At 51.9% G+C, this 23,612-nt stretch overlaps 1 protein-coding gene across 2 annotated transcripts in view; it reads left to right on the forward strand.

Moving 5' to 3' along the window:
- The window catches only part of myo7aa (myosin VIIAa), a 148,296-nt gene that overhangs the window by 91,270 nt on the left and 33,414 nt on the right, over positions 1-23,612 (forward strand). For both annotated transcript variants that reach the window (XM_078402011.1, XM_078402012.1), the window contains 10 exons: positions 887-1,013; positions 2,272-2,391; positions 6,534-6,707; positions 7,159-7,386; positions 11,312-11,482; positions 12,308-12,425; positions 14,079-14,205; positions 15,496-15,665; positions 19,152-19,342; positions 23,215-23,339. In XM_078402011.1, coding sequence (XP_078258137.1) covers positions 887-1,013; positions 2,272-2,391; positions 6,534-6,707; positions 7,159-7,386; positions 11,312-11,482; positions 12,308-12,425; positions 14,079-14,205; positions 15,496-15,665; positions 19,152-19,342; positions 23,215-23,339 — 1,551 coding nt within the window. The remainder of the gene's footprint in view (positions 1-886; positions 1,014-2,271; positions 2,392-6,533; positions 6,708-7,158; positions 7,387-11,311; positions 11,483-12,307; positions 12,426-14,078; positions 14,206-15,495; positions 15,666-19,151; positions 19,343-23,214; positions 23,340-23,612) is intronic.

The following is a 23,612-nucleotide window of genomic DNA, read 5'->3' on the forward strand; positions in this document are numbered from 1 at the left end:
GTGACAAATAAATTTGACTTGACTTGACTTGACCCACTAGGGGACAGTCTTTACATTTATACCAAGCCAATTAACCTACAAACCTGTAAGTCTTTGGAGTTGTGGGAGGAAACCGAAGATCTCGGAGGAAACCCACGCAGGAATACACTGGAATTTAGAAGGATGAGAGGAGATCTTATCGAAACGTATAAGATTATTAAGGGGTTGGACACGTTAGAGGCAGGAAACATGTTCCCAATGTTGGGGGAGTCCAGAACCAGGGGCCACAGTTTAAGAATAAGGGGTAGGCCATTTGGAACTGAGATGAGGAAAAACCTTTTCAGTCAGAGAGTTGTGAATCTGTGGAATTCTCTGCCTCAGAAGGCAGTGGAGGCCAATTCTCTGAATGCATTCAAGAGAGAGCTAGATAGAGCTCTTAAGGATAGCGGAGTCAGGGGGTATGGGGAGAAGGCAGGAACGGGGTAGTGATTGAGAATGATCAGCCATGATCACATTGAATGGCGGTGCTGGCTCGAAGGGCCGAATGGCCTCCTCCTGCACCTATTGTCTATTGTCTATTGTCTATTTACATTTATACCAAGCCAATTAACCTACACACCTGTACGTCCTTGGAGTTGTGGGAGGTGACCGAAGATCTCGGAGAAAACCCACGGGGGGGAACGTACAAACTCTGTACAGGCAAGATCCGTAGTCGGGATCGAACCCGGGTCTCCGGTGCTGCAAGCGCTGCAAGGCAGCAACTCTACCGCCGTGCCCGGTGACGTGGGGCTGTTGAATGTTGCCGCTGAAGACTGGCCGGAGGGTGGAGTGGGGAGGGGGGGTGGTGGGAGAGGGTTGAGGGGGTGTGGGGGCAGCGCCTCCTGTTGAATGTCTGCTTCATCCCCAGGGACGAGATCTACTGCCAGATCTGCAAGCAGCTGAGCCAGAACCCGTCCAAGAGCAGCCACGCCAGGGGCTGGATCCTCGTCAGTCTCTGCGTCGGCTGCTTTGCTCCCACCGAGAAGTTTGTCAAGGTAACTTTACACCATTCCCATCACTGCTCTCTCTCTCTCTCTCTCTTACCAGCGAAACATATAATCCAACTGAGTTCTGACCTGACTGCTTGGAGACGTCTAAAAGATGTCTTAGAATAAAGTGTGGCATGATAATAGTTTGGCTTTGGGCTTGGATTTCTCAGTGGAGCGCTTATCCTGGAGTCATAGCGCAAGTATTTTGTTTAGATTAGTTTAGTTTAGAGATACGGCGCGGAAACAGGCCCTTCGGCCCACCGGGTCCGCGCCGACCAGCGATCCCCGCACACTAACACTATCCTACACCCACTAGGGACAATTTTTAAAAAAACATTTACCAAGCCAATTAACCGACAAACCTGTAAGTCCTTGGAGTGTGGGAGGAAACCGAAGATCTCAGAGAAAACCCACGGGGAGAACTCTGTACAGACAGCGCCCGCAGTCGGGATGGAACCCGGGTCTCCGGCGCTGCGTTCGCTGTAAGGCGGCAACTCTACCACTGCGCCACCGTGACCGCCCTTTGTGCTTTAATTGCAATTTTCAAATAAAGTGTGGAGTGGCCTTGGTCACGAGGCAATAACTGGGACCAAACTAAAGGGGCAGAGAGACGGGTTACACGGTGGTGCAGCAGGTAGAGCTGCTACCTCACGGTGCCAGGCTAGACGCCAGAGATGTGGACGTAGCCCAGACCAGCACACAAACCAACCTCCCCATCCATTGACTCCATCTACACCTCACGCTGCCTCGGCAAGGCCAGCAGCATCATCATGGACCAGTCTCACCCCGGTCACCCCCTCTCCCATCAGGGCAAGAGGTACAGAAGCGTGAAAACGCACACCTCCAGATTCAGGGACAGTTTCTTCCCAGATGTTATCAGGCAACTGAACCGATCTATTCCCCTCACGATTTTAGTTTAGTTTAGTTTAGAGATACAGCGTGGAAACATGCCCTTCGGCCCACCGGGTCTGCACCGTCCAGCGATCCCGGCACATTAACACTATCCTACACACACTAGGGACAATTTTTACATGTATACCAAGCCAATTAACTCACAAACCTGTACATCTATGGAGTGTGGGAGGAAACCGAAGATCTCAGAGAAAATCCACGCAGGTCACGGGGAGAACGCACAAACTCCGTACAGACGGCGCTCGTAGTCAGGATTGAACTCGGGTCTCCGGCGCTGTGAGGCAGCAACTCTACCGCCGGGCCACGGTGCTGAGGCGCGGGTGGGCGTTTGACTGTGGTGTTCCTCTTGCAGTATCTGAGGAACTTCATCAACGGAGGTCCCCCAGGCTATGCCCCCTACTGTGAGGAGAGGATGAGGAGGACGTTTGCTAATGGCACCCGGACTCAACCACCAAGCTGGCTGGAGCTGCAGGTAACCTCCGTGTTGACCAAGCTTAGTGTCGAGAGCCAAGAGTGTTTTATGGTTCAACTAGACCAAGTGGACCCGTTGGGCCCAAACCTCTCCTGCATTGGTGCAGCACCCTCTCCCCCCCTCCCCTCCCTCCCTCCCTCCCCTCCCTCCCTCCCTCCCTCCCCTCCCTCCCTCCCTCCCCTCCCTCCCCCCCCTCCCCTCCCCTCCCTCCCTCCCTCCCTCCCTCCCTCCCTCCCTCCCTCCCTCCCTCCCTCCCTCCCTCCCTCCCTCCCTCCCTCCCTCCCTCCCTCCCTCCCTCCCTCCCTCCCTCCCTCCCCTCCCTCCCTCCCTCCCTCCCTCCCTCCCTCCCTCCCTCCCCTCCCTCCCTCCCTCCCTCCCTCCCTCCCTCCCTCCCTCCCTCCCTCCCTCCCTCCCTCCCTCCCTCCCTCCCTCCCTCCTCCCCTCCCCTCCCCTCCCCTCCCCTCCCCCCCCCCCCCCCCCCCCCCCCGTCGCGCTATTGGGTACCATTTTGGCAGTAGTTCAGGAACAAACAAACAAACAAACGAGAGTTTTAGTATATAGATGTCCCGAAACAGAAGAATGAAACTCTTACTTGCAGTAGCACAACAGATATGGAAAGGCCTGGACAGGGCGGATGTGGAGAGGATGTTTCCACTAGTAGGAGAGTCTAGGACCAGAGGGCACAGCCTCAGAATTAAAGGACGTACCTTTAGAAAAGAGATGCCCTTCGGCCCAACTCGCCCACACCAGCCAACAATGTCTCAACTACCCTAGTCCCACTTGCCTGCGTTTGGTCCATATCCCTCCAAACCTGTCATGTCCATGTACCTGTCCAACTGTTTCTTAAACAATGGGATAGTCCCAGTCTCAACTACCTCCTCTGGCAGCTTGTTCCATACACCCACCGCCCTCTGTGTGAAAAAGTTACCCCTCAGATTCCTATTAAATCTTTTCCCCGTCACCTTGAACCTATGTCCACTGGTCCTCGATTCCCCTACTCTGGGTAAGAGACTCTGTGCATCTACCCGATCTATTCCTTTAGTCAGAGGGCGGTGAATCTGTGGGATTCATTGCCACAGACAGCCCTGGAGGCCAAGCCATTGAGTAATTTAAGACACAGATTGACAGATTCTTTTGTATGAGGAGGAACTGCAGATGCTGGCTTACACTGAAGATGGACACAAAATGCTGGAGTAACTCAGCGGGTCAGGCAGCATTTCTTCCAGCATTTCTGGAAGGAAGGATTAATAGCGGAGTCAGGGGGTACGGGGAGAAGGCAGGAACGGGGTACTGATTGAGAATGATCAGCCATGATCACATTGAATGGCGGTGCTGGCTCGAAGGGCCGAATGGCCTCCTCTTGCACCTATTGTCTATTGTCTATAATGACATTTCAGATCGAGACACTTCATCAGACTGACAGATTCTTGATTAGTGCGGGTGTCAGGGGTTATGTGGAGAAGGCAGGGGAATGGGGTTAGGAGGGAGAGATAGATCAGCCATGATTGAGTGGCGGAGTTGACTTAACATATAACATATAACAACTACAGCATGGAAACAGGCCTGTCCGGCCCTACCAGTCCACGCCGACCATTCTCCCTGACCTAGTCTCATCTACCTGCACTCAGACCATAACCCTCTAATCCCCTCTCATCCATATACCTATCCAATTTACTCTTAAATAATAAAATCGAGCCAGCCTCCACCACTTCCACCGGAAGCCCATTCCATACAGCCACCACCCTCTGAGTAAAGAAGTTCCCCCTCATGTTACCCCTAAACCTTTGTCCCTCAATTCTGAAGCTATGTCCCCTTGTTGGAATCTTCCCCACTCTCAAAGGGAAAAGCCTACCCACGTCAACTCTGTCCGTCCCTCTCAAAATTTAAAAAACCTCTATCAAGTCCCCCCTCAACCTTCTACGCTCCAAAGAATAAAGACCCAACCTGTTCAACCTCTCTCTGTAGCCTAAGTGCTGAAACCCAGGCAACATTCTAGTAAATCTCCTCTGTACCCTCTCCATTTTGTCGACATCCTTCCTATAATTTGGCGACCAGAACTGCACACCATACTCCAGATTCGGCCTCACCAATGCCCTGTACAATTTCAACATTACATCCCAACTTCTATACTCGATGCTCTGATTTATAAAGGCAAGCATACCAAACGCCTTCTTCACCACCCTATCCACATGAGATTCCACCTTCAGGGAACAATGCACAGTTATTCCCAGATCCCTCTGTTCCACTGCATTCCTCAATTCCCTACCATTTACCCTGTACGTCCTATTTTGATTTGTCCTACCAAAATGCAGCACCTCACACTTATCAGCATTAAACTCCATCTGCCATCTTTCAGCCCACCCTTCCAAAAGGCCCAAGTCTCTCTGTAGACTTTGAAAATCTACCTCACTATCAACTACTCCACCTATCTTAGTATCATCTGCATATTTACTAATCCAATTTGCCACACCATCATCCAGATCATTAATGTAAATGACAAACAACAGTGGACCCAACACAGATCCTTGGGGTACTCCACTAGACACTGGCCTCCAACCTGACATACAATTGTCAACCGTTACCCTCTGGTATCTCCCATTCAGCCATTGTTGAATCCATCTTGCAACCTCACTATTAATACCCAACGATTTAACCTTCTTAATCAACCTTCCATGTGGAACCTTGTCAAATGCTTGATGGGCCGAATGGCCTAATTCTGCCCCGAGAACTCTGTAAAACCCATAATGTGCAAAGACAAAAAAGGTCAGTACGTACAGACAAATGAATAAACAATAATAGTGCAAATTCAAAAATAATGCCCCCAAGTCTACATAGTTTGGAGCCTATTTGGAGGTTGGTGTAGTTTCGTTTAGTTTATCGGTCATAAGGTACAGAAGTGTAGAAGGGTTTCGACCCGAAACGTCACCCATTCCTTCTCTCGTGAGATGCTGCCTGACCTGCTGAGTTACTCCAGCATTTTGTGAATAAATACCTTCGAAGTGTGAAAACGATCAGCTCCAGATTTAGAGACAGTTTCTTCCCAGCTGAATCATCCTACCACAACCAGAGAGCAGTGCTGAACTGCTATCTACCTCATTGGTGACCCTCGGACTATCTTTGATCGGACTTTGCTGGTTTTACCTTGCACTAAACGTTATTCCCTGTATCGTGTGTCTGTAGACGGCTCGATTGTAATCATGTATTGTCTTTCCACTGACTGGTTAGCACGCAACGAAAGCCTTTCACCATAGCTTAGTTTAGAGATACAGCGCGGAAACAATAGACAATAAACAATAGGTGCAGGAGTAGGCCATTCGGCCCTTCGAGCCAGCACCGCCATTCAATGTGATCATGGCTGATCATTCTCAATCAGTACCCCGTTCCTGCTTTCTCCCCATACACCCTGACTCCGCTATCCTTAAGAGCTCTATCTAGCTCTCTCTTGAATGCATTCAGAGAATTGGCCTCCACTGCCCTCTGAGGCAGAGAATTCCACAGATTCACAACTCTCTGACTAAAAATGTTTTTCCTCATCTCTGTTCTAAATGTCCTACCCCTTATTCTTAAACTGTGGCCCCTGGTTCTGGACTCCCCCAACATTGGGAACATGTTTCCTGCCTCTAACGTGTCCAACCCCTTAATAATCTTATACGTTTCGAAACAGGCCCTTCGGCCCACCGGGTCCGCGCCGACCAGCAATCCCCGCACATTAACCCTATCTCACACACACCAAGGACAATTTTTACATTTACCAAGCCAATTAACCTATAAACCTGTACGTCTTTGGGAGTGTGGGAGGAAACCGAAGATCTCGGAGAAAACCCACGCAGGTCACGGGGAGAACGTGCAAACTCCGTACAGATAGCGCCCATAGTCGGGATGGAACCCGGGTCTCCGGCGCTGCATTTGCTGTAAGGCAGCAGCTCTACCGCTGCGCCACCGTGACCGCCCGACTGTACCTCAGCACACGTGAACAATAAACTAAACTAAAACTGAACAAGGTAGATTAGCTCTGCTGCCGTGGCAACATGGGGCCCTTGTCACATCTTGGGACTGGAACTCGGTGACGTCTACGGTCTCGTTGAGCTGACCCTTTCTCTCCTTCCTTCCTCCTCTGCCATCGTCCCCAATGCCCGCCACAGGCCACCAAGTCGAAGAAGCCCATCATGCTGCCCATCACCTTCATGGACGGGACAACCAAGACCCTCCTGACCGACTCGGCCACCACGGCCAAAGAACTCTGCAACTCTCTGGCGGACAAGATCGGCCTGAAGGATCGATTTGGGTTTTCCCTGTACATTGCGTTGTTCGACAAGGTACGTGGGAGATGCGTCATCCTGCATCGCCCCTCGGGACCTGTGACCCCCCCCAGCCCCGAGACCCCCCCCCCCGTGACCCTGTAACCGCCCCGACCCCGTGATCCCCCGGACCCCGTGACCCCCCCGACCCCGAGACCCCCCCACCCCAAGACTCTGTAACCGCCCCCCCCTCGACTCTGTAACCCCCCCGACCCTGTGAGCCCCCGGCCCCCATGACCCCCCCGGCCCCGTGACCCCCCGACCCCGTGACCCCCCGACCCCGTGACCCCCCGGCCCCGTGACCCCCCCGACCCCCCATGCCTGTGACCCCGTGACCTCCCCCCGGCCCCGTGACCCCGTGACCCCCCCCGGTCCTCGTGACCCTGTAACCGCCCCCCCCCCCCTTCGACCCTGTAACCCCCCCTCACCCCCGGCCTGTGCACGAGGGTAACGGCCCTGCCGTCTGCAGGTGTCGTCGCTGGGCAGCGGCAATGACTACGTGATGGACGCCGTGTCCCAGTGTGAGCAGTACGCGAAGGAGCAGGGGGCTCAGGAGAGGAACGCACCCTGGCGCCTCTTCTTCCGCAAGGAGATCTTCACCCCCTGGCACAACCCCAGCGAGGACCAGGTGGCCACCAACCTCATCTACCAGCAGACTGTGAGGGGGGTGAAGTTTGGGGAATACCGGTGCGACAAGGTGAGACTTCCCCTGAAACAGACGCTGCAAGAGGAACCCGCGCCGATCAACGAGGCTTGTGATTTGACACACGTGCAACCGTGCAGTGAAATCACTGTTGCACATATTACACATGCAGGCGAAATGATTATTATAGACAATAGGTGCAGGAGTAGGCCATTCGGCCCTTCCAGCCAGCACCGCCATTGTTCATTGTACAAATTCCAAAGTTCGGTCGGCTTTCATGCACCAAGTCCCCCTCATAAGTGATAGGATAATTAGGCCATTCGGCCCATCAAGTCTACTCCGCCATTCAATCATGGCTGATCTTCCTCTCCCTCCTAACCCCATTCTCCTGCCTTCTCCCCACAACCCCTGACACCCACACTAATCAAGAATCTATCTATCCCTGCCTTAGAAATATCCACTGACTTGGCCTCCTGTGGCAATGAATTCCACAGATTCACCACCCTCTGACTAAAGAAATTCCTCCTCGTTTTCGTTTCTAAAGGTAGGTCCTTTAATTCTGAGGCTGTGCCCTCTGGTCCTAGACTCTCCCACAAGTGTGAAACATCCTCTCCACATCCACTCTATCCCGGCCTTTCACTATTCGGTGAGTCTCAATGAGGTCCCCCCTCATTCTTCTAAACTCCAGTGAGTACAGGTCCAGCCTTCAAACGCTTGTTGTACGTTAACCCAATCATTCCTGCCATTAAAGTCTTCTCTGTAACCTTGCTTCTGCACCACACACCACCCCATACCACACACCACCCACCACACCACCCCACACCACCCCACACCACCCCACACACCCCACACACCCCACAACACACACCACATCACACACCAGTTGAGAACATTAGAATGAACATTTCCCCTCCCACCCGTGACCTAGCTGTCTCACTAGTCTGTTCATCTAAATTGGACTGCTTCCAACCCGTCACTCTATCCTCCCTTGCAAAGCTTGTCTCCGCTATGAAACCTGCAACCTGCCCCCTTGATCCTGCCCCCACTGCCCTTCTGAAGGATGTCATTGCAATAGCTGGTCCCAGCATCCTCTCTATTATCAACAGTTCTCTGGCCACTGGCACTGTTCCAACCAGTTTCAAGCACGCGGTGGTCCAGCCCCTACTGAAAAAACCTAACCTAGACCCCACCTTGCCTAGCAACTACAGACCCATTTCCAAACTGCCATTCCTGTCAAAAGTCCTTGAAAAGGCAATTCTAAACCAATTGGTGCCCTACCTGCACCAAAACACCATCCTGGAAAGTTTCCAGTCAAGTTTCAGAGCCCACCACAGCACAGAGTCTGCCTTGTTGAAGGTACACAACGACCTGCTTCTCGCCATCGACACCGGCGACTGTGCAATCCTGCTCCTTCTCGACCTCAGCGCAGCATTCGATACAGTGGACCACACCATCCTTATTGACCGTCTCCGGTACGCGGTTGGCATTGATGGCACTGCCCTGAGCTGGTTCGCTTCGTACCTCAAAGATAGGAGTTTCGCCATCAACATAGGCAGTTATTCCTCTGCTCCAGCTAGCCTCTCCTGCGGAGTTCCACAAGGCTCCATCCTAGGCCCCATTCTCTTCTCTCTATACATGCTCCCCCTTGGCCAAATCATTCAAAGGCACGGCATTTCTTTCCACTGCTATGCCGATGACACTCAGCTTTACCTCCCCCTGAAACCCAACAACCAGTCAAATTTAAACAGCCTCTTACACTGCCTTGAGGACATAAAATGTTGGATGGCACAGAACTTCCTCCAATTAAATGAGAGCAAGTCTGAGGTCATCCTATTCGGCCCCCCCGACTCCATCAAATCGATAACAGGCAGTCTTGGAAGCCTATCCTGCCTAGTCAAACCGCATGTCAAAAACTTTGGCATGATATTTGACTCTGCATTAAAATTTGATAAGCAAGTCAACGCTGTGGTAAAAGCCAGCTTCTTCCAACTTCGAACCATAGCTAAAATCAAACCTTTCCTCCAATTCGACGACACAGAAAAAATCATTCACGCTTTCATTTCCTCCCGCCTAGACTACTGCAACTCCCTATACACTGGGATCAGCCAATCTTCCCTGTCCCGCCTGCAACTGGTCCAAAACGCCGCAGCGAGACTCCTGACGGGTACCCGTAAAAGGGACCACATCACCCCGATTCTGGCCTCTCTCCACTGGCTCCCAGTACGGTACAGAATCAACTTCAAGCTCCTCCTATTCACGTATAAAGACCTAAATGGACATTCCCCCCCCCTACATCAAAAATCTTCTAACCCCCCTCTCTAACTCCAGGTCCCTCAGATCGGCCGACTTAGGGCTACTCACTATCCCGCGGTCTAGGCTTAAGCTCAGGGGTGACCGCGCTTTTGCGGTTGCAGCTCCTAGACTGTGGAACAGCATCCCTCTCCCCATCAGAACTGCCCCATCCATCGACTCCTTTAAGTCCAGGCTCAAAACCTATTTCTACTCCCTAGCGTTTGAGGCTCAGTGAGGAGGCGCTGTGAACTGTTTGCGTGCTACTGTATGTTTCATTTTTTTCCTTAGTACCTAATCAGATGTACAGCACTTTGGTTAACGTGGGTTGTTTTTAAATGTGCTATACAAATAAAATTGACTTGACTTGACTTGACTTGACACCACCCCACACACAACACCACACCACACCACACGCCACACCTCCTCCCATGTCTCGATGTTGGGGGAGTCCAGAACCAGGGGCCACAGTTTAAAAATAAGGAGTAGGCCATTTAGAACGAAGATGAGGAAAAACTTTTTCAGTCAGAGAGTTGTGAATCTGTGGAATTCTCTGCCTCAAAAGGCAGTGGAGGCCGATTCTCTGGATGCTTTCAAGAGAGAGCTAGATAGAGCTTTTAACGATAGCGGAGTCAGGGGGTATGGGGAGAAGGCAGGAACGGGGTACTGATTGTGGATGATCAGCCATAATCACATTGAATGGCGGTGCTGGCTCGAAGGGCCGAATGGCCTCCTCCTGCACCTATTGTCTATTGTCTATCACACCACCCCACATCACACCACACCCCACACACCCCACACACCCCACACACCCCACACACCCCACACACCCCACACACCCCACACACCCCACACACCCCACACACCCCACACACCACACACCCCACACACCCCACACACCCCACACACCCCACACCCCACACACCCCACACACCCCACACACCCCACACCCCACACCCCACACACCCCACACACCCCACACACCCCACACACCCCACACACCCCACACACCCCACACACCCCACACACCCCACACACCCCACATCACACCACACACCACACACCCCACACACCCCACACACACCACACACCCCACACACCACACACCCCACACACCCCACACACCCCACACACCCCACACACCACACACCCCACACACCCCACACACCCCACACACCCCACACACCCCACACACACACCCCACACACACACCGCACACACACACCGCACACACACACCACACACCCCACACACCCCACACACCCCACACACCCCACACACACCACACACCCCACACACCACACACACCCCACACACACCCCACACACACCTCCTCCCATATCTTGATGTTGGGGGATTCCCGAACAAGGGGCAACAGTTTAAGAATAAGGGGTAGGCCATTTAGAACTGAGATGAAGAAAATCCTTTTCACTCAGAGAGTTGTGAATCTGTGGAATTCTCTGCCTCAGAAGGCAGTGGAGGCCAATTCACTGGATGCTTTCAAGAGAGAGCTAGATAGAGCTCTTAAAGATAGCGGAGTCAAGGGGTATGGGGAGAAGGCAGGAACGGGGTACTGATTGAGAATGATCAGCCATGATCACATTGAATGGCGGTGCTGGCTCGAAGGGCCGAATGGCCTCCTCCTGCACCTATTGTCTATTGTCCGCTGCTCTCCTCTCCTTCCCTTTAGGAGGAAGACCTTGCTGAACTTGCCTCCCAGCAGTATTACGTGGACTACGGCTCGGAGATCATTCCGGAGCGTCTGATGAGCCTCATCCCTTCATACATTCCCGACCGAGAAGTCAACTCTTCCAAACCTATCGAGAAGTGGGCCCAGTACATCGTCGCGGCCCACAAAAAGGTGCGTACACTTGATGCCCCATTCCATAAGGTCCAGGACCAGAACTAGGCCATTCGGCCCATCATGTCTACTCAAGAGTCAAGAGTGTTTTATTGTCACGTGACCCAGATAGAACGATGAAGTTCTTACTTGCTGCAGCACAACAGAATATGTAAACATCGTGCACTGTAAATAATAATAATAACTAGGCCAAGTGGACCCGTTGGGCCCAAACCTCTCCTGCATTGGTACAGCACCTTCTCTCCTCCCCCCCCCCCCCTCCCTCCCTCCCCTCTCCCGTCTATCAGCTTCCACCATCCAGATATCCCTGTTCTTCACAGCACGGTGGCGCAGCGGTAGAGTTGCTGCCTCACAGCGCCAGGGACCCGGGTTCGATCCTGACCACGGGTGCTGCTGCCCGCACGGAGTTTACACGTTCTCCCCGTGACCGCGAGTGTGTTTTCTCCGGGTGCTCCGGTTTCCTCCCACACTCCAAAGATGCGCAGGTTTGTGGGTCAATTGGTTTCTGTAAATGGTTCCTGATGTGCAGGACAGGGCTAATGTGCGGGGATCGCTGGTCGGCGCGGACTCGGTGGGCCAAAGTGGCTGTTTCCACGCTGTATCTCTAAACTAAACTGAACTAAGTCAGTCTGAATGAGGGTCCTGACCCAACCTCTAGTGATGATACCTGAACCGCCAAGTTACTCCAGAGATTTGCGTCTTCCTTCGTAAGCCATTTTGTCTTTGTGTCCACAATCTCCAGGGTGCTTGGGCAAGACTGTTGACTTGTGAAGGGTGCGGGGTTTCAATTCATCCTCCGTTAAATGTTGCCTTTTACCTTGTCAGGGGGTTTACACTCAGAAGAGAATCGACCCTCAGAAGGTGAAGGAGGAGATTGTGGACTTTGCTCGTTTCAAATGGCCGTTGCTGTTCTCCCGATTCTACGAGGCCTTCAAGTTCTCAGGTTGGTTTTAGTCATAGACTCATACAGCACAGAAACGGGCCCTTCGGCCCATCGTTCCCATGCCGACCAACATGCCCCATCTACACTAGTCCCACCTACCTGCGTTTGGCCCATATCCCTCTAAATCTTTCCTATCTATGTACCATGGGCGGCCAACTTGGGTTGGGCTATCGGGTTGCCAACTTTCTTACTCCCAAATAAGGGACAAGAGGTGACGCCACCGCCGCCGCGCCCCACGTGACCTCGCCCAGCCTGCGGCCACGTGCTCCTGCTCCACCAATGGCGGCCGCCCGGGCCGGGTGGCGGGTTGCTAAGCAAACCTCCGTTAGGCGGCGCCCAGGCCTCCGGGCCTATACTGTCCGGGCCTACAGCGGCCCCCGGGCCTACAGTGTCCGGGCCTACAGCACCCCCTGGGCCTAATACAGGACAAGGGTGGTCCCGTACGGGACAAACCAATTTAGCCCAATATACGGGACGTCCCAGCTAATACGGGACCATTGGGTAGCCTAGGCGGCACGGTGGCGCAGCAGTCAAGTTGCTGCCTCACAGCGCAAGAGACCCGGGTTCCATCCTGACTACGGGTGCTGTCTGTGCGGAGTTTGTACGTTCTCCCCGTGACCACGTGGGTTTTCTCCGGGTGCTCCGATTTCCTCCCACTCTCCAAAGGCGCCCAGGTTTGTAGGTTAATTGCTTCTGTAAATTGTCCCTAGTGTGTGTGGGATAGAACTAATGAACGGGTGTCATAGAATGTCGTACAGCATGGAAACAGGCCCTGCAGACCAACTTGCCCACACCGACCAACATCCATCAGGTCAATAGACAACAGACAATAGACAATAGGTGCAGGAGGAGGCCATTCGGCCCTTCGAGCCAGCACCGCCATTCAATGTGATCATGGCTGATCATTCTCAATCAGTACCCCGTTCCTGCCTTCTCCCCATACCCCCTGACTCCGCTATCCTTAATAGCTCTATCTAGCTCTCTCTTGAATACATTCAGAGACTTGGCCTCCACTGCCTTCTGAGGCAGAGAATTCCACAGATTTACAACTCTCTGACTGAAAAAGTGTTTCCTCATCTCAGTTCTAAATGGCCTACCCCTTATTCTTAAACTGTGGCCCCTTGTTCTGGACTCCCCCAACATTGGGAACATGTTTCCTGCCTCTAACGTGTCCAACCACCTAATAATCTTATACGTTTCGATAAGATCTCCTCTCATCCTTCTAAATTCATAAGTGATAGGAGCAGAATTAGGCCACGTTTGGCCCATCAAGTCTACTCCGCCATTCAATCCTGGCTGATCTATCTCTCCCTCCTAACCCCATTCTCCTGCCTTCTCCCCGTAACCCCTGACACCCGCACTGATCAGGAATCTATCCATCTCTGCCATCTCTGGAAGGGGAAACCACATCCCATTCAATCTGTGGAATTCTCTGCCTCAGAAGGCAGTGGAGGCCAATTCTCTGAATGCATTCAAGAGAGAGCTAGATAGAGCTCTTAAGGATAGCGGAGTCAGGGGGTATGGGGAGAAGGCAGGAACGGGGTACTGATTGAGAATGATCAGCCATGATCACATTGAATGGCGGTGCTGGCTCGAAGGGCCGAATGGCCTCCTCCTGCATCTATTGTCCATAATTACTGTTCTTGCCCTCAGGACCAAGCCTTCCGAAGAACGACGTGATTGTCGCCGTCAACTGGACTGGTGTTTACTTCGTCGACGAACAGGAGCAAGTCCTTCTGGAACTTTCCTTCCCCGAAATCACCGCGGTTACCAGCAGCAGGTGAGTACCCAGCAGGTAACCAGGAGCGAAGTGCGCAGGAAGGAACTGCAGACGCTGGTTTAAATCGAAGACAGACACAAAATGCTGGAGTAACTCAGCGGGACAGGCAGCATCTCTGGAGAGAAGGAATGAGAAAGACTGGAGCGACTGGGCTTGCATACACTGGAATTTAGAAAAATGAGAGGGGACTCTCATGGGATTTTACCGCGTTGTACGCCAATGGAATGTTGGCCTTCATAACAAGAGGAGTTGAGTATAGGAGCAAAGAGGTCCTTCTGCAGTTGTACAGGGCCCTAGTGAGACCGCACCTGGAGTACTGTGTGCAGTTTTGGTCTCCAAATTTGAGGAAGGATATTCTTGCTATTGAGGGCGTGCAGCGTAGGTTTACTAGGTTAATTCCCGGAATGGCAGGACTGTCGTATGTTGAAAGACTGGAGCGACTAGGCTTGTATACACTGGAATTTAGAAGGATGAGAGGGGATCTTATCGAAACATATAAGATTATTAAGGGGTTGGACACGTTAGAGGCAGGAAACATGTTCCCAATGTTGGGGGAGTCCAGAACAAGGAGCCACAGTTTAAGAATAAGGGGTAGGCCATTTAGAATGGAGATGAGGAAAAACCTTTTCAGTCAGAGAGTTGTGAATCTGTGGAATTCTCTGCCTCAGAAGGCAGTGGAGGCCAATTCTCTGAATGCATTCAAGAGAGAGCTAGATAGAGCTCTTAAGGATAGCGGAATCAGGGGGTATGGGGAGAAGGCAGGAACGGGGTACTGATTGTGAATGATCAGCCTTGATCACAGTGAATGGCGGTGCTGGCTCGAAGGGCCGAATGGCCTACTCGTGCACCTATTGTCTATTGACTAATGGAGGAGGCCCATGACAGAAAGGTCAGACTGGGAGTGGGAGGCTTGGATAGAGTGGAAGTAGAGAGGGTCTCGACCCGAAACATCACCCATTCATTCCTTCGCTCCAGAGATGGTGCCTGTCCCGCTGAGTAACGCCAGCATTTCGTGTCTACCTTCAGTGGAAGGGAGGGTGGGTTGTGTGGTGGCCTGGGTTGACACAGCTGAGAGATCACCTGCTCAGTACTGCCTTCAACCACTGAAGGTCACCTCACATTCTGTCTCCTTTCTCTGTTCATTTATTTATTTACTTATTTACCTATTTATTCATTTCCCCTATGTTCTCAAAATCTCTGTAAAGCGTCTTTGAGTATATGAAAAGCGCTATATAAATAAAATGTATTATTATTATTATTATTATCATCTTTGTTTCTCTTGCCTTTCAGGGGTGGTAAACTGCAAGGGCAGAGCTTCACCCTGGCGACCATCAAAGGCGACGAATACACCTTCACCTCCAACAACGCAGAGGACATCCGCGACCTCGTGGTGACCTTCCTGGAGGGCCTGAGGATGAGGTCAAAGTACGTCGTGGCTCTCCAGGACAACCCGAACCCCGGTGGGTGTGACGGAGCGGGAGGTGGGGTTGGGGAGGGGGGGTCGAGCATTCACTGTGTGCGTGGTTTCCATTCCCCCTCATGATTTTGTACACCTCGATAAGAGCTGGCTTGTTGGTCTAAGGGTATGATTCTCGCTTAGGGTGTGAGAGGTTCCGGGTTCAAATCCCGAACGAGCCCTTGTCTCAGGTGGGGCAGCGGTAGAGTTGCTGCCTGACAGCAGATGCTGTGCCGGAGACCCGGGTTCCATCCCAACTATGGGTGCTGTACTGTACGGAGTTTGTACGTTCTCCCCGTGACCTGTGTGGGTTTTCTCCGAGATCTTCGGTTTCCTCCCACACTCCAAAGATGTGCAGGTATGTAGGTTAATTGGTTTGATAAACGTAAAAATTGTCCATAGTGGGTGTAGGATAGTGTTAATAAACGGTGATCGCTGGTCGGCATGGACTCGGTGGGCCGAAGGGCCTGTTTCTGCGCTGTATCTCTAAACTAGACTAAGCTCTGTTGCACGGCACGGTGGCGCACCGGTAGAGTTGCTGTCTCACAGCGCCGGAGACCCGGGTTCGATCCTGACTACGGGCGCTGTCTGTACGGAGTTTGTACGTTCTCCCCGTGACCTGCGTGGATTTTTCTCCGGGTGCTCGGTCTGAAGAAGGGTCTCGACCCGAAACGTCGCCCATTCCTTCTCTCCTGAGATGCTGCCTGTCCCACTGAGTCACTCCAGCATTTTGTGTCTATTCCACATTTAGAGTATTGTGCTCAAAGATACTCGAGGAGCAAGTATCTCTAAACTAAAGTAAGATCACCCCTCATCCTCCTGCGCTCCAAGGAATAAAGTCCTAGCCTGCCCAATCTCTCCCCGCAGCTCAGGCCCTCGAGTCCTGGCAACATCCTCGTAAATCTTCTCTGCACCCTTTCAAGCTTGACAACATCCTTCCTGTAGTGCGGATAAGAATGGAAGGAGAATATTCATGAAGTCAAAGAGCCAAATGCTTGGAAACAGGCCCTTTGGCCCAACTTACCCATGCCGACCAACATGCCCCATCTACACTTGTCCCACCTGCCTGCGTTTGGCCCATATCCCTCTAAACCCGTCCTATCCATGTACCACTCTAAATGTGTCTTAAACTTTGTGATAGTCCCTGCCTCAACTACCTCCTCCGGCAGCTCGTTCCATACACCCACTGTCCAACTCATTGAAGACACTCAAGACTATCTTTGACTACTGGCTTTATCTGCTACAAAACGTTACTGACATCTTTCCCTTCATCGTGTATCTGTACACTGTGGACGTCTCGATTGTAATCATGTGTTGCCTTTCCACTGACTGGATAGCGCGCAGCAAAAGCTTTTCATTGTACCTCTGTACACGTGACAATAAACTACCACCCTTTGTGTCAAACGTTGACCCTCGGGTCCGTATCACATCTTTCCCCCCCTTCCCCCCTCCCCCCCCCCCCCCCCCCCCACCTTAAACCTGTATCCTCCAGTCCAGGGATATGAGGGGAAAAAGCAGGAATGGGGTCCTGATTTTGGATGATCAACCATGATCATATTGAATGGCGGTGCTGGCTCGAAGGGCCGAATGGCCTCCTCCTGCACATATTTTCTATGTTTCAAGTGGGCAGGTGGGACTGGTATAGATGGGGCATTTTGGTTGCTAGGGGCAAAATGAGCTGATTCAGTGTTGAATGACGCTATGCAGCTGCAAGCAGGAGAAGGGAATAAAGTCCTAGCCTGCCCAACCTCTCCCTGTAGCTCGGGCCCTCGAGTCCTGGCAACATCCTCGTAAATCTTCTCTGCACCCTTTCCAGCTGAACAACATCCTTCCTGTAACAGGTAGTATAAGAAAATAACTGCAGATGCTGGTACAAATCGAAGGTGTTTATTCACAAAATGCTGGAGTAACTCAGCAGGTCAGGCAGCATCTCAGGAGAGAAGGAATGGGTGACGTTTCGGGTCGAGACCCTTCATCAGACTGATGTCAGGGGGGGGCGGGACAAAGGAAGGATATAGGTGGAGACAGGAAGATAGAGGGAGATCTGGGGAGGGGAAGAGAGGGACAGAGGAGCTATCTAAAGTTGGAGAAGTCAATGTTCATACCGCTGGGCTGCAAGCTGCCCAAGCGAAATATGAGATGCTGTTCCTCCAATTTCCAGTGGGCCTCACTATGGCACTGGAGGAGGCCCATGACAGAAAGGTCAGACTGGGAGTGGGAGGGGGAGTTGAAGTGCCCAGCCACCGGGAGATCAGTTTGGTCAACGCGGACCGAGCGCAGGTGTTGAACATCCTTCCTGTAACAGGATGCCCAAAACTGGCCTGACCATAGATAGAGTGGACGTGGGAAGGATGTTTCCACTGATGGGAGAGTCTAGTACCAGAGGTCATAGGCTCAGACTTAAAGGGTGCTCTTTTAGGAAGGAGGTGAACAACTCCTCCCCCTGCTGTCGTAGGCTAGACTGACTCCCCCCGCCCAATCTTTGCACATCCCCAAACCTGGACTTTCTACACTTCATGTATCTTATATAACTGTGTTTTAGAACTGTTGGCAGACCAATTTCCCTCCTGGGATAAATAAAGCTCTCTCATAATAATTAGTGTAGTTTAGAGATACAGTGCGGAAACAGGCCCTTCGGCCCACCGGGTCCGTGCCGACCAGCATATCAAGGTTATCCTTCACACACTAGGGACAATCTTTTTTTTTTTTACATTTACCAAGCCAATTAACCTACAAACCCGATCACATTGAATGGCGGTGCTGGCTCGCAAGGGCCGAATGGCCTACTCCTGCACCTATTGTCTATTGTAAGTATTTGGAGTGTGGGAGGAAACCGAAGATCTCGGAGAAAACCCACGCAGGTCACGGGGAGAACGTGCAAACTCCGTACGGACAACACCCGTAGTCGGGATTGAACCCGGGTCCATTGAGGGGGGATCTTATAGAAACTTACAAAATTCTTAAGGGGTTGGACAGGCTAGATGCAGGAAGATTGTTCCCGATGTTGGGGAAGTCCAGAACAAGGGGTCACAGTTTAAGGATAAGGGGGAAGTCTTTTAGGACCGAGATGAGAACGTTTTTTTTCACACAGAGAGTGGTGAATCTGTGGAATTCTCTGACACAGAAGGTAGTTGAGGCCAGTTCATTGGCTATATTTAAGAGGGTTAGATGTGGCCCTTGTGGCTAAAGGGATCAGGGGGTATGGAGAGAAGGCAGGTACGGGATACTGAGTTGGATGATCAGCCATGATCATATTGAATGGCGGTGCAGGCTCGAAGGGCCGAATGGCCTACTCCTGCACATATTTTCTATGTTTCTATGTTTCTATGTCTCCGTCGCTGCATTCGCTGTAAGGCGGCAACTCTACCGCTGCGCCACCGTGTCGGCTATTGTCTTGGAGCGTGTTGCCTTGCTGGGTGGGGCAAGGTGTCTGATCCTGCCCCCCTCACGTGAGTGGGTCGCGTCGCTGATTGCTCTGTTGTCCGCACAGTGGGTGACGACCTGACCTTCCTGAGTTTCCTGAAGGGAGACCTGATCGTCCTTGACCAGGACACTGGGGAGCAAGTGATGACCTGCGGCTGGGCCCACGGGGTGAACAAGAGGACCGACCAGCAGGGCGACTTCCCCACCGAGTGCGTCTACGTCCTGCCCACCGTGACCAAGCCAGCCGCCGAGATTGTGGTGAGTTTGGACGCGAGGAGCTTTTTTTAGACCTTCAGAGACTTTAAGAGAATACACAAAGCTGTGAAGCTGAGGCTCTACAAGGCGTTGGTCGGGCCGCATCTGGAGTACTGAGAGCAAATCTGGGCCCCATATCTGAGGAAGGATGTGCTGGCTCTGGTGAGGGCCCAGAGGAGGTTTACGACAATGATCCCAGGTATGAGTGGGTTAGCACACGATGAGCGTTTGTCGGCACTGGGCCTGTACTCACTGGAGTTTGGAAGGATGAGGGGGGACCTCATTGAAACGTACAGAATAGTGATCGAGTGGATGTGGAGAGGATGTTTCCACTGGTGGGAGAGTCTAGGACCAGAGGTCACAGCCTCAGAATTAAAGGGCGCTCTTTTAGAAAGGAGGTGAGGAGGAACTTTTTCAGTCAGAGGGTTGTTAATCTGTGGAGCTCATTGCCACAGATGGCTGTGGAGGCCGAGTCAGTGGATATTTTTAAGGCAGAGATAGACAAATTCTTGATTGGAGCGGGTGTAAAGGGTTATGGGGAGAAGGCAGGAAAATGGGATTAGGAGGCAGAGATCAGCCATGATTGAATGGCGGAGTAGACTCGACGGGCCGAATGGCGTAATTCTAGACAATAGACAATAGGTGCAGGAGGAGGCCATTCGGTCATTCGAGCCAGCACTGCCATTCAATGTGATCATGGCTGATCATTCTCAATCAGTACCCCGTTCCTGCCTTCTCCCCATACCCCCTGACTCCGCTATCCTTAAGAGCTCTATCTAGCTCTCTCTTGAATGCATTCAGAGACTTGGCCTCCACTGCCTTCTGAGGCAGAGAATTCCACAGATTTACAACTCCCTGTATGAAAAAGTTTTTCCTCATCTCAGTTCTAAATGGCCTACCCCTTATTCTTAAACTGTGGCCCCTGGTTCTGGACTCCCCCAACATCGGGAACATGTTTCCTGCCTCTAACGTGTCCAACCCCTTAATGATCTTATATGTTTCGATAAGATCCCCTCTCATCCTTCTAAATTCCAGTGTATACAAGCCTAGCCGCTCCAGTCTTGCAACATACGACAGTCCCGCCATTCCGGGAATCAAGCTAGTAAACCTACGCTGCACGCCCTCAATAGCAAGAATATCCTTCCTCAAATTTGGAGACCAAAAGTGCACACAGTACTCCAGGTGCGGTCTCACTAGGGCCCTGTACAACTGCAGAAGGACCTCCTATAACTCCTATATCTTGTGAAGGTGAACTTTCAGGATATGGTGCAGAAACAGGCCCTTTGGCCCACCATGGCTTAACCTGCCCTGTAATCAGTGGGCAAATCCAAGTACTTTGTTGCAGCATCTTGTGCTGTTCTGCCTTCGGGGTAAAGGAGGGGGTAAACACACTGAGGAAACCCATCCCATCTCCAAGAACCTGCAAACTCCGCTCAGGCAGCACCAGTGGCCAGGAGGGGTTGTGTAGGACGGAACTGCAGGTGCTGGTTTAAACTGAAGATAGGCACAGGAGGCTGGAGTAACTCAGCGGGACAGGCAGCATCTCTGGAGAGAAGGAATGGGTGACGTTTCGGGCCGAGACCCTTCTCCAGACGGAGAGTCGGGGGAAGAGGGGAAACGAGAGAGATGAAAACGAGAGAATCAAAGTGGATGAAGGTCAAGGGAAATGTAGAATTGATCGTTGTTAGTTTGGGGAAGGTGACAACGAGGCACATCGTGTAAATTTAATCAGGAGGACAGTGTAACTAGTCGGAGAACCAGGGTGGGATTGGGTTGGAGAGCGAGGGAAAGCAAGAGTCACTTGTAGTTAGAGAACTCAATATTCATAAGCAAAATAAGCGATGGTCTTGGCATCCTGCTCAGCACAGACATTGTGGGCCGAAGGGCCTGTTCTTGTGCTGTACCGGTCTATGTTCCATGTAGGTGGACCTACATTAGCAAGGCATAGAAGAAGAAGAAGGGTCCAGACCCAAAACGTCACCTATCCATGTTCTCCAGAGATGCTGCCTGACCCGCTGAGTTACTCCAGCACTCTGTGAAACATCACCTAGTCCATGTTCTCCACAGATGCAGCCTGACCCGCTGAGTTACTCCAGCACTCTGTGAAACGTCACCTGGTCCATGTTCTCCAGAGATGCTCCCTGACCCTCTGAGGTTACTCCGGCACTTTGCGTCCTTAAAGACATAGAAGGCTGGGGGCAAATTGTTTAATAATTCAACTGTGCCAATGCACAGTCGGATTCCTTTCTTACATAGAGTCCAGAAAATTATTGCCATACCTAAGCCCAATCCCCAATTAGCAAAAGTTCACTGAGACCACATGCAAGAGTCTAGCTTAGTTTAGAGATACAGTGCGGAAACAGGCCCTTCGGCCCACCGAGTCCGCGTCGACCAGCGATCCCCGCACATTAGCACTACCCTGCTCACCAGGGACAATTACCCTAACAAACCTGTACGACGTTGGAGTGTTGGGTGGAACCCGGAGAAAACCCCTGTTGGCCAGTGTGGGCAGGTTGGGCCGAAGGGCCTGTTTATGTGCTTCATGATTCTATGATTCTATGACTCTATACATCAGACGTCACCAAAGAGACGCCACGTTTCTGGTGCCAACAAAGTTACAGACGTTCTTCGTACAGTCGTACCTTCTCACCACCATGTCCCTCGTTCTCCGCTGCCCCCCCCCCCCCCCCCCACCCCCCCACGCCAGGCCCCTCCTCGTTCTCGGCGGCCCCCTCCATCGTTCGGCTCCCCGCCACCTCCCGGAAGTCTCCCGAACCTACGTTTTGTCATGTTTGACTCCGACCTCCATCAGTGAGAATGACCCCAGTCGATTTTTATTTAACATAGAAACATAGAAAATAGGTGCAGGAGGAGGCCATTCGGCCCTTCGAGCCAGCACCGCCATTCATCGTGATCGTGGCTGATCATCCACAATCAGTAACCCGTGCCTGCCTTTTCCCCATATCCCTCGATTCCGCTAGCCCCTAGAGCTCTTTCTAACTCTCTATTAAATTCATCCAGTGAATTGGCCTCCACTGCCCTCTGTGGCAGAGAATTCCACAAATTCACAACTCTCTGGGTGGAAAAGTTTTTTCTGACCTTAGTTTTAAATGGCCTCCCCTTTATTCATAGACTGTGTGGCCCCTGGTTCTGGACACCCCCAACATTGGGAACATTTTTCCTGCATAATGTGTCGGGAAAAAAACTGCAGATGCTGGTTTAAATCGAAGGTAGACACAAAATAGACAATAGGTGCAGGAGTAGGCCATTCGGCCCTTCGAGCCAGCTCCACCATTCAATGTGATCATGGCTGATCATTCTCAATCAGTACCCCGTTCCTGCCTTCTCCCCATACCCCCTGACTCCGCTATCCTTAAGAGCTCTATCTAGTTCTCTCTTGAATGCATTCAGAGAATTGGCATCTTGGGAGAGAAGGAATGGGTGACGTTTCGGGTCGAGGCCCTTCTTCAGACATCCATTCCTTCCCTCCCGAGATGCTGCCTGACCCGCTGAGTTACTCCAGCATTTTTCCTGCCTCTAGCTTGTCCAGTCCTTTTATAATGTTATACGTTTCTATAAGACCCCCCTCTCATCCTTCTAAACTCCAGTGAATACAAACCCAGTCTTTCCAAACTTTCCTCGTACGACAGTCCCGCCATCCCGGGGATTAACCTGGTGAACCTACGCTGCACTGCCTCAATAACAAGAATGTCATAGAAACATAGAAACATAGAAAATACGTGCAGGAGGAGGCCATTCGGCCCTTCGAGCCAGCACCGCCATTCATTGTGGCCTCGACAGCAAGGACGTCCTTCCTCAAATTAGGGGGTTTGTATTTAGAATTTATCTTAAATCCTTCCTGCCTTGCCTTGCAGTGTTTGGTTACCATGACGCCAGACCAGAGACAAGAGGCCATCAAGACGTCCCAGCTGACGTTGGGAGACGTGGAGGAGAAGGCCAAGCTGTACACACTGGAGGAGTTCTCCTACGACTACTTCAGGTGTGGAAACACACCCAGCGGTCCCGGTGAACACCCGGTGCCTTATCCCCTAGGCCGAGGGAATCCCTAACCAAAGCGTGCACACAGTAACATAGAAAACAGGTGCAGGAGTAGGCCATTCAGCCCTTTGAGCCAGCACCGCCATTCAATATGATCATGGCTGATCATCCTAAATCAGTTCCCCCGTTCCTGCCTTCTCCCCATATCCCTGGATTCCGTTAGCCCTAAGTGCTAAATCTAACTCTCTCTTCAAAGCATCCAGTGAATTGGCCT

Source organism: Rhinoraja longicauda, chromosome 7 (assembly GCF_053455715.1).
Source record: "Rhinoraja longicauda isolate Sanriku21f chromosome 7, sRhiLon1.1, whole genome shotgun sequence".
Classification (NCBI taxonomy): domain Eukaryota; kingdom Metazoa; phylum Chordata; class Chondrichthyes; order Rajiformes; family Arhynchobatidae; genus Rhinoraja; species Rhinoraja longicauda.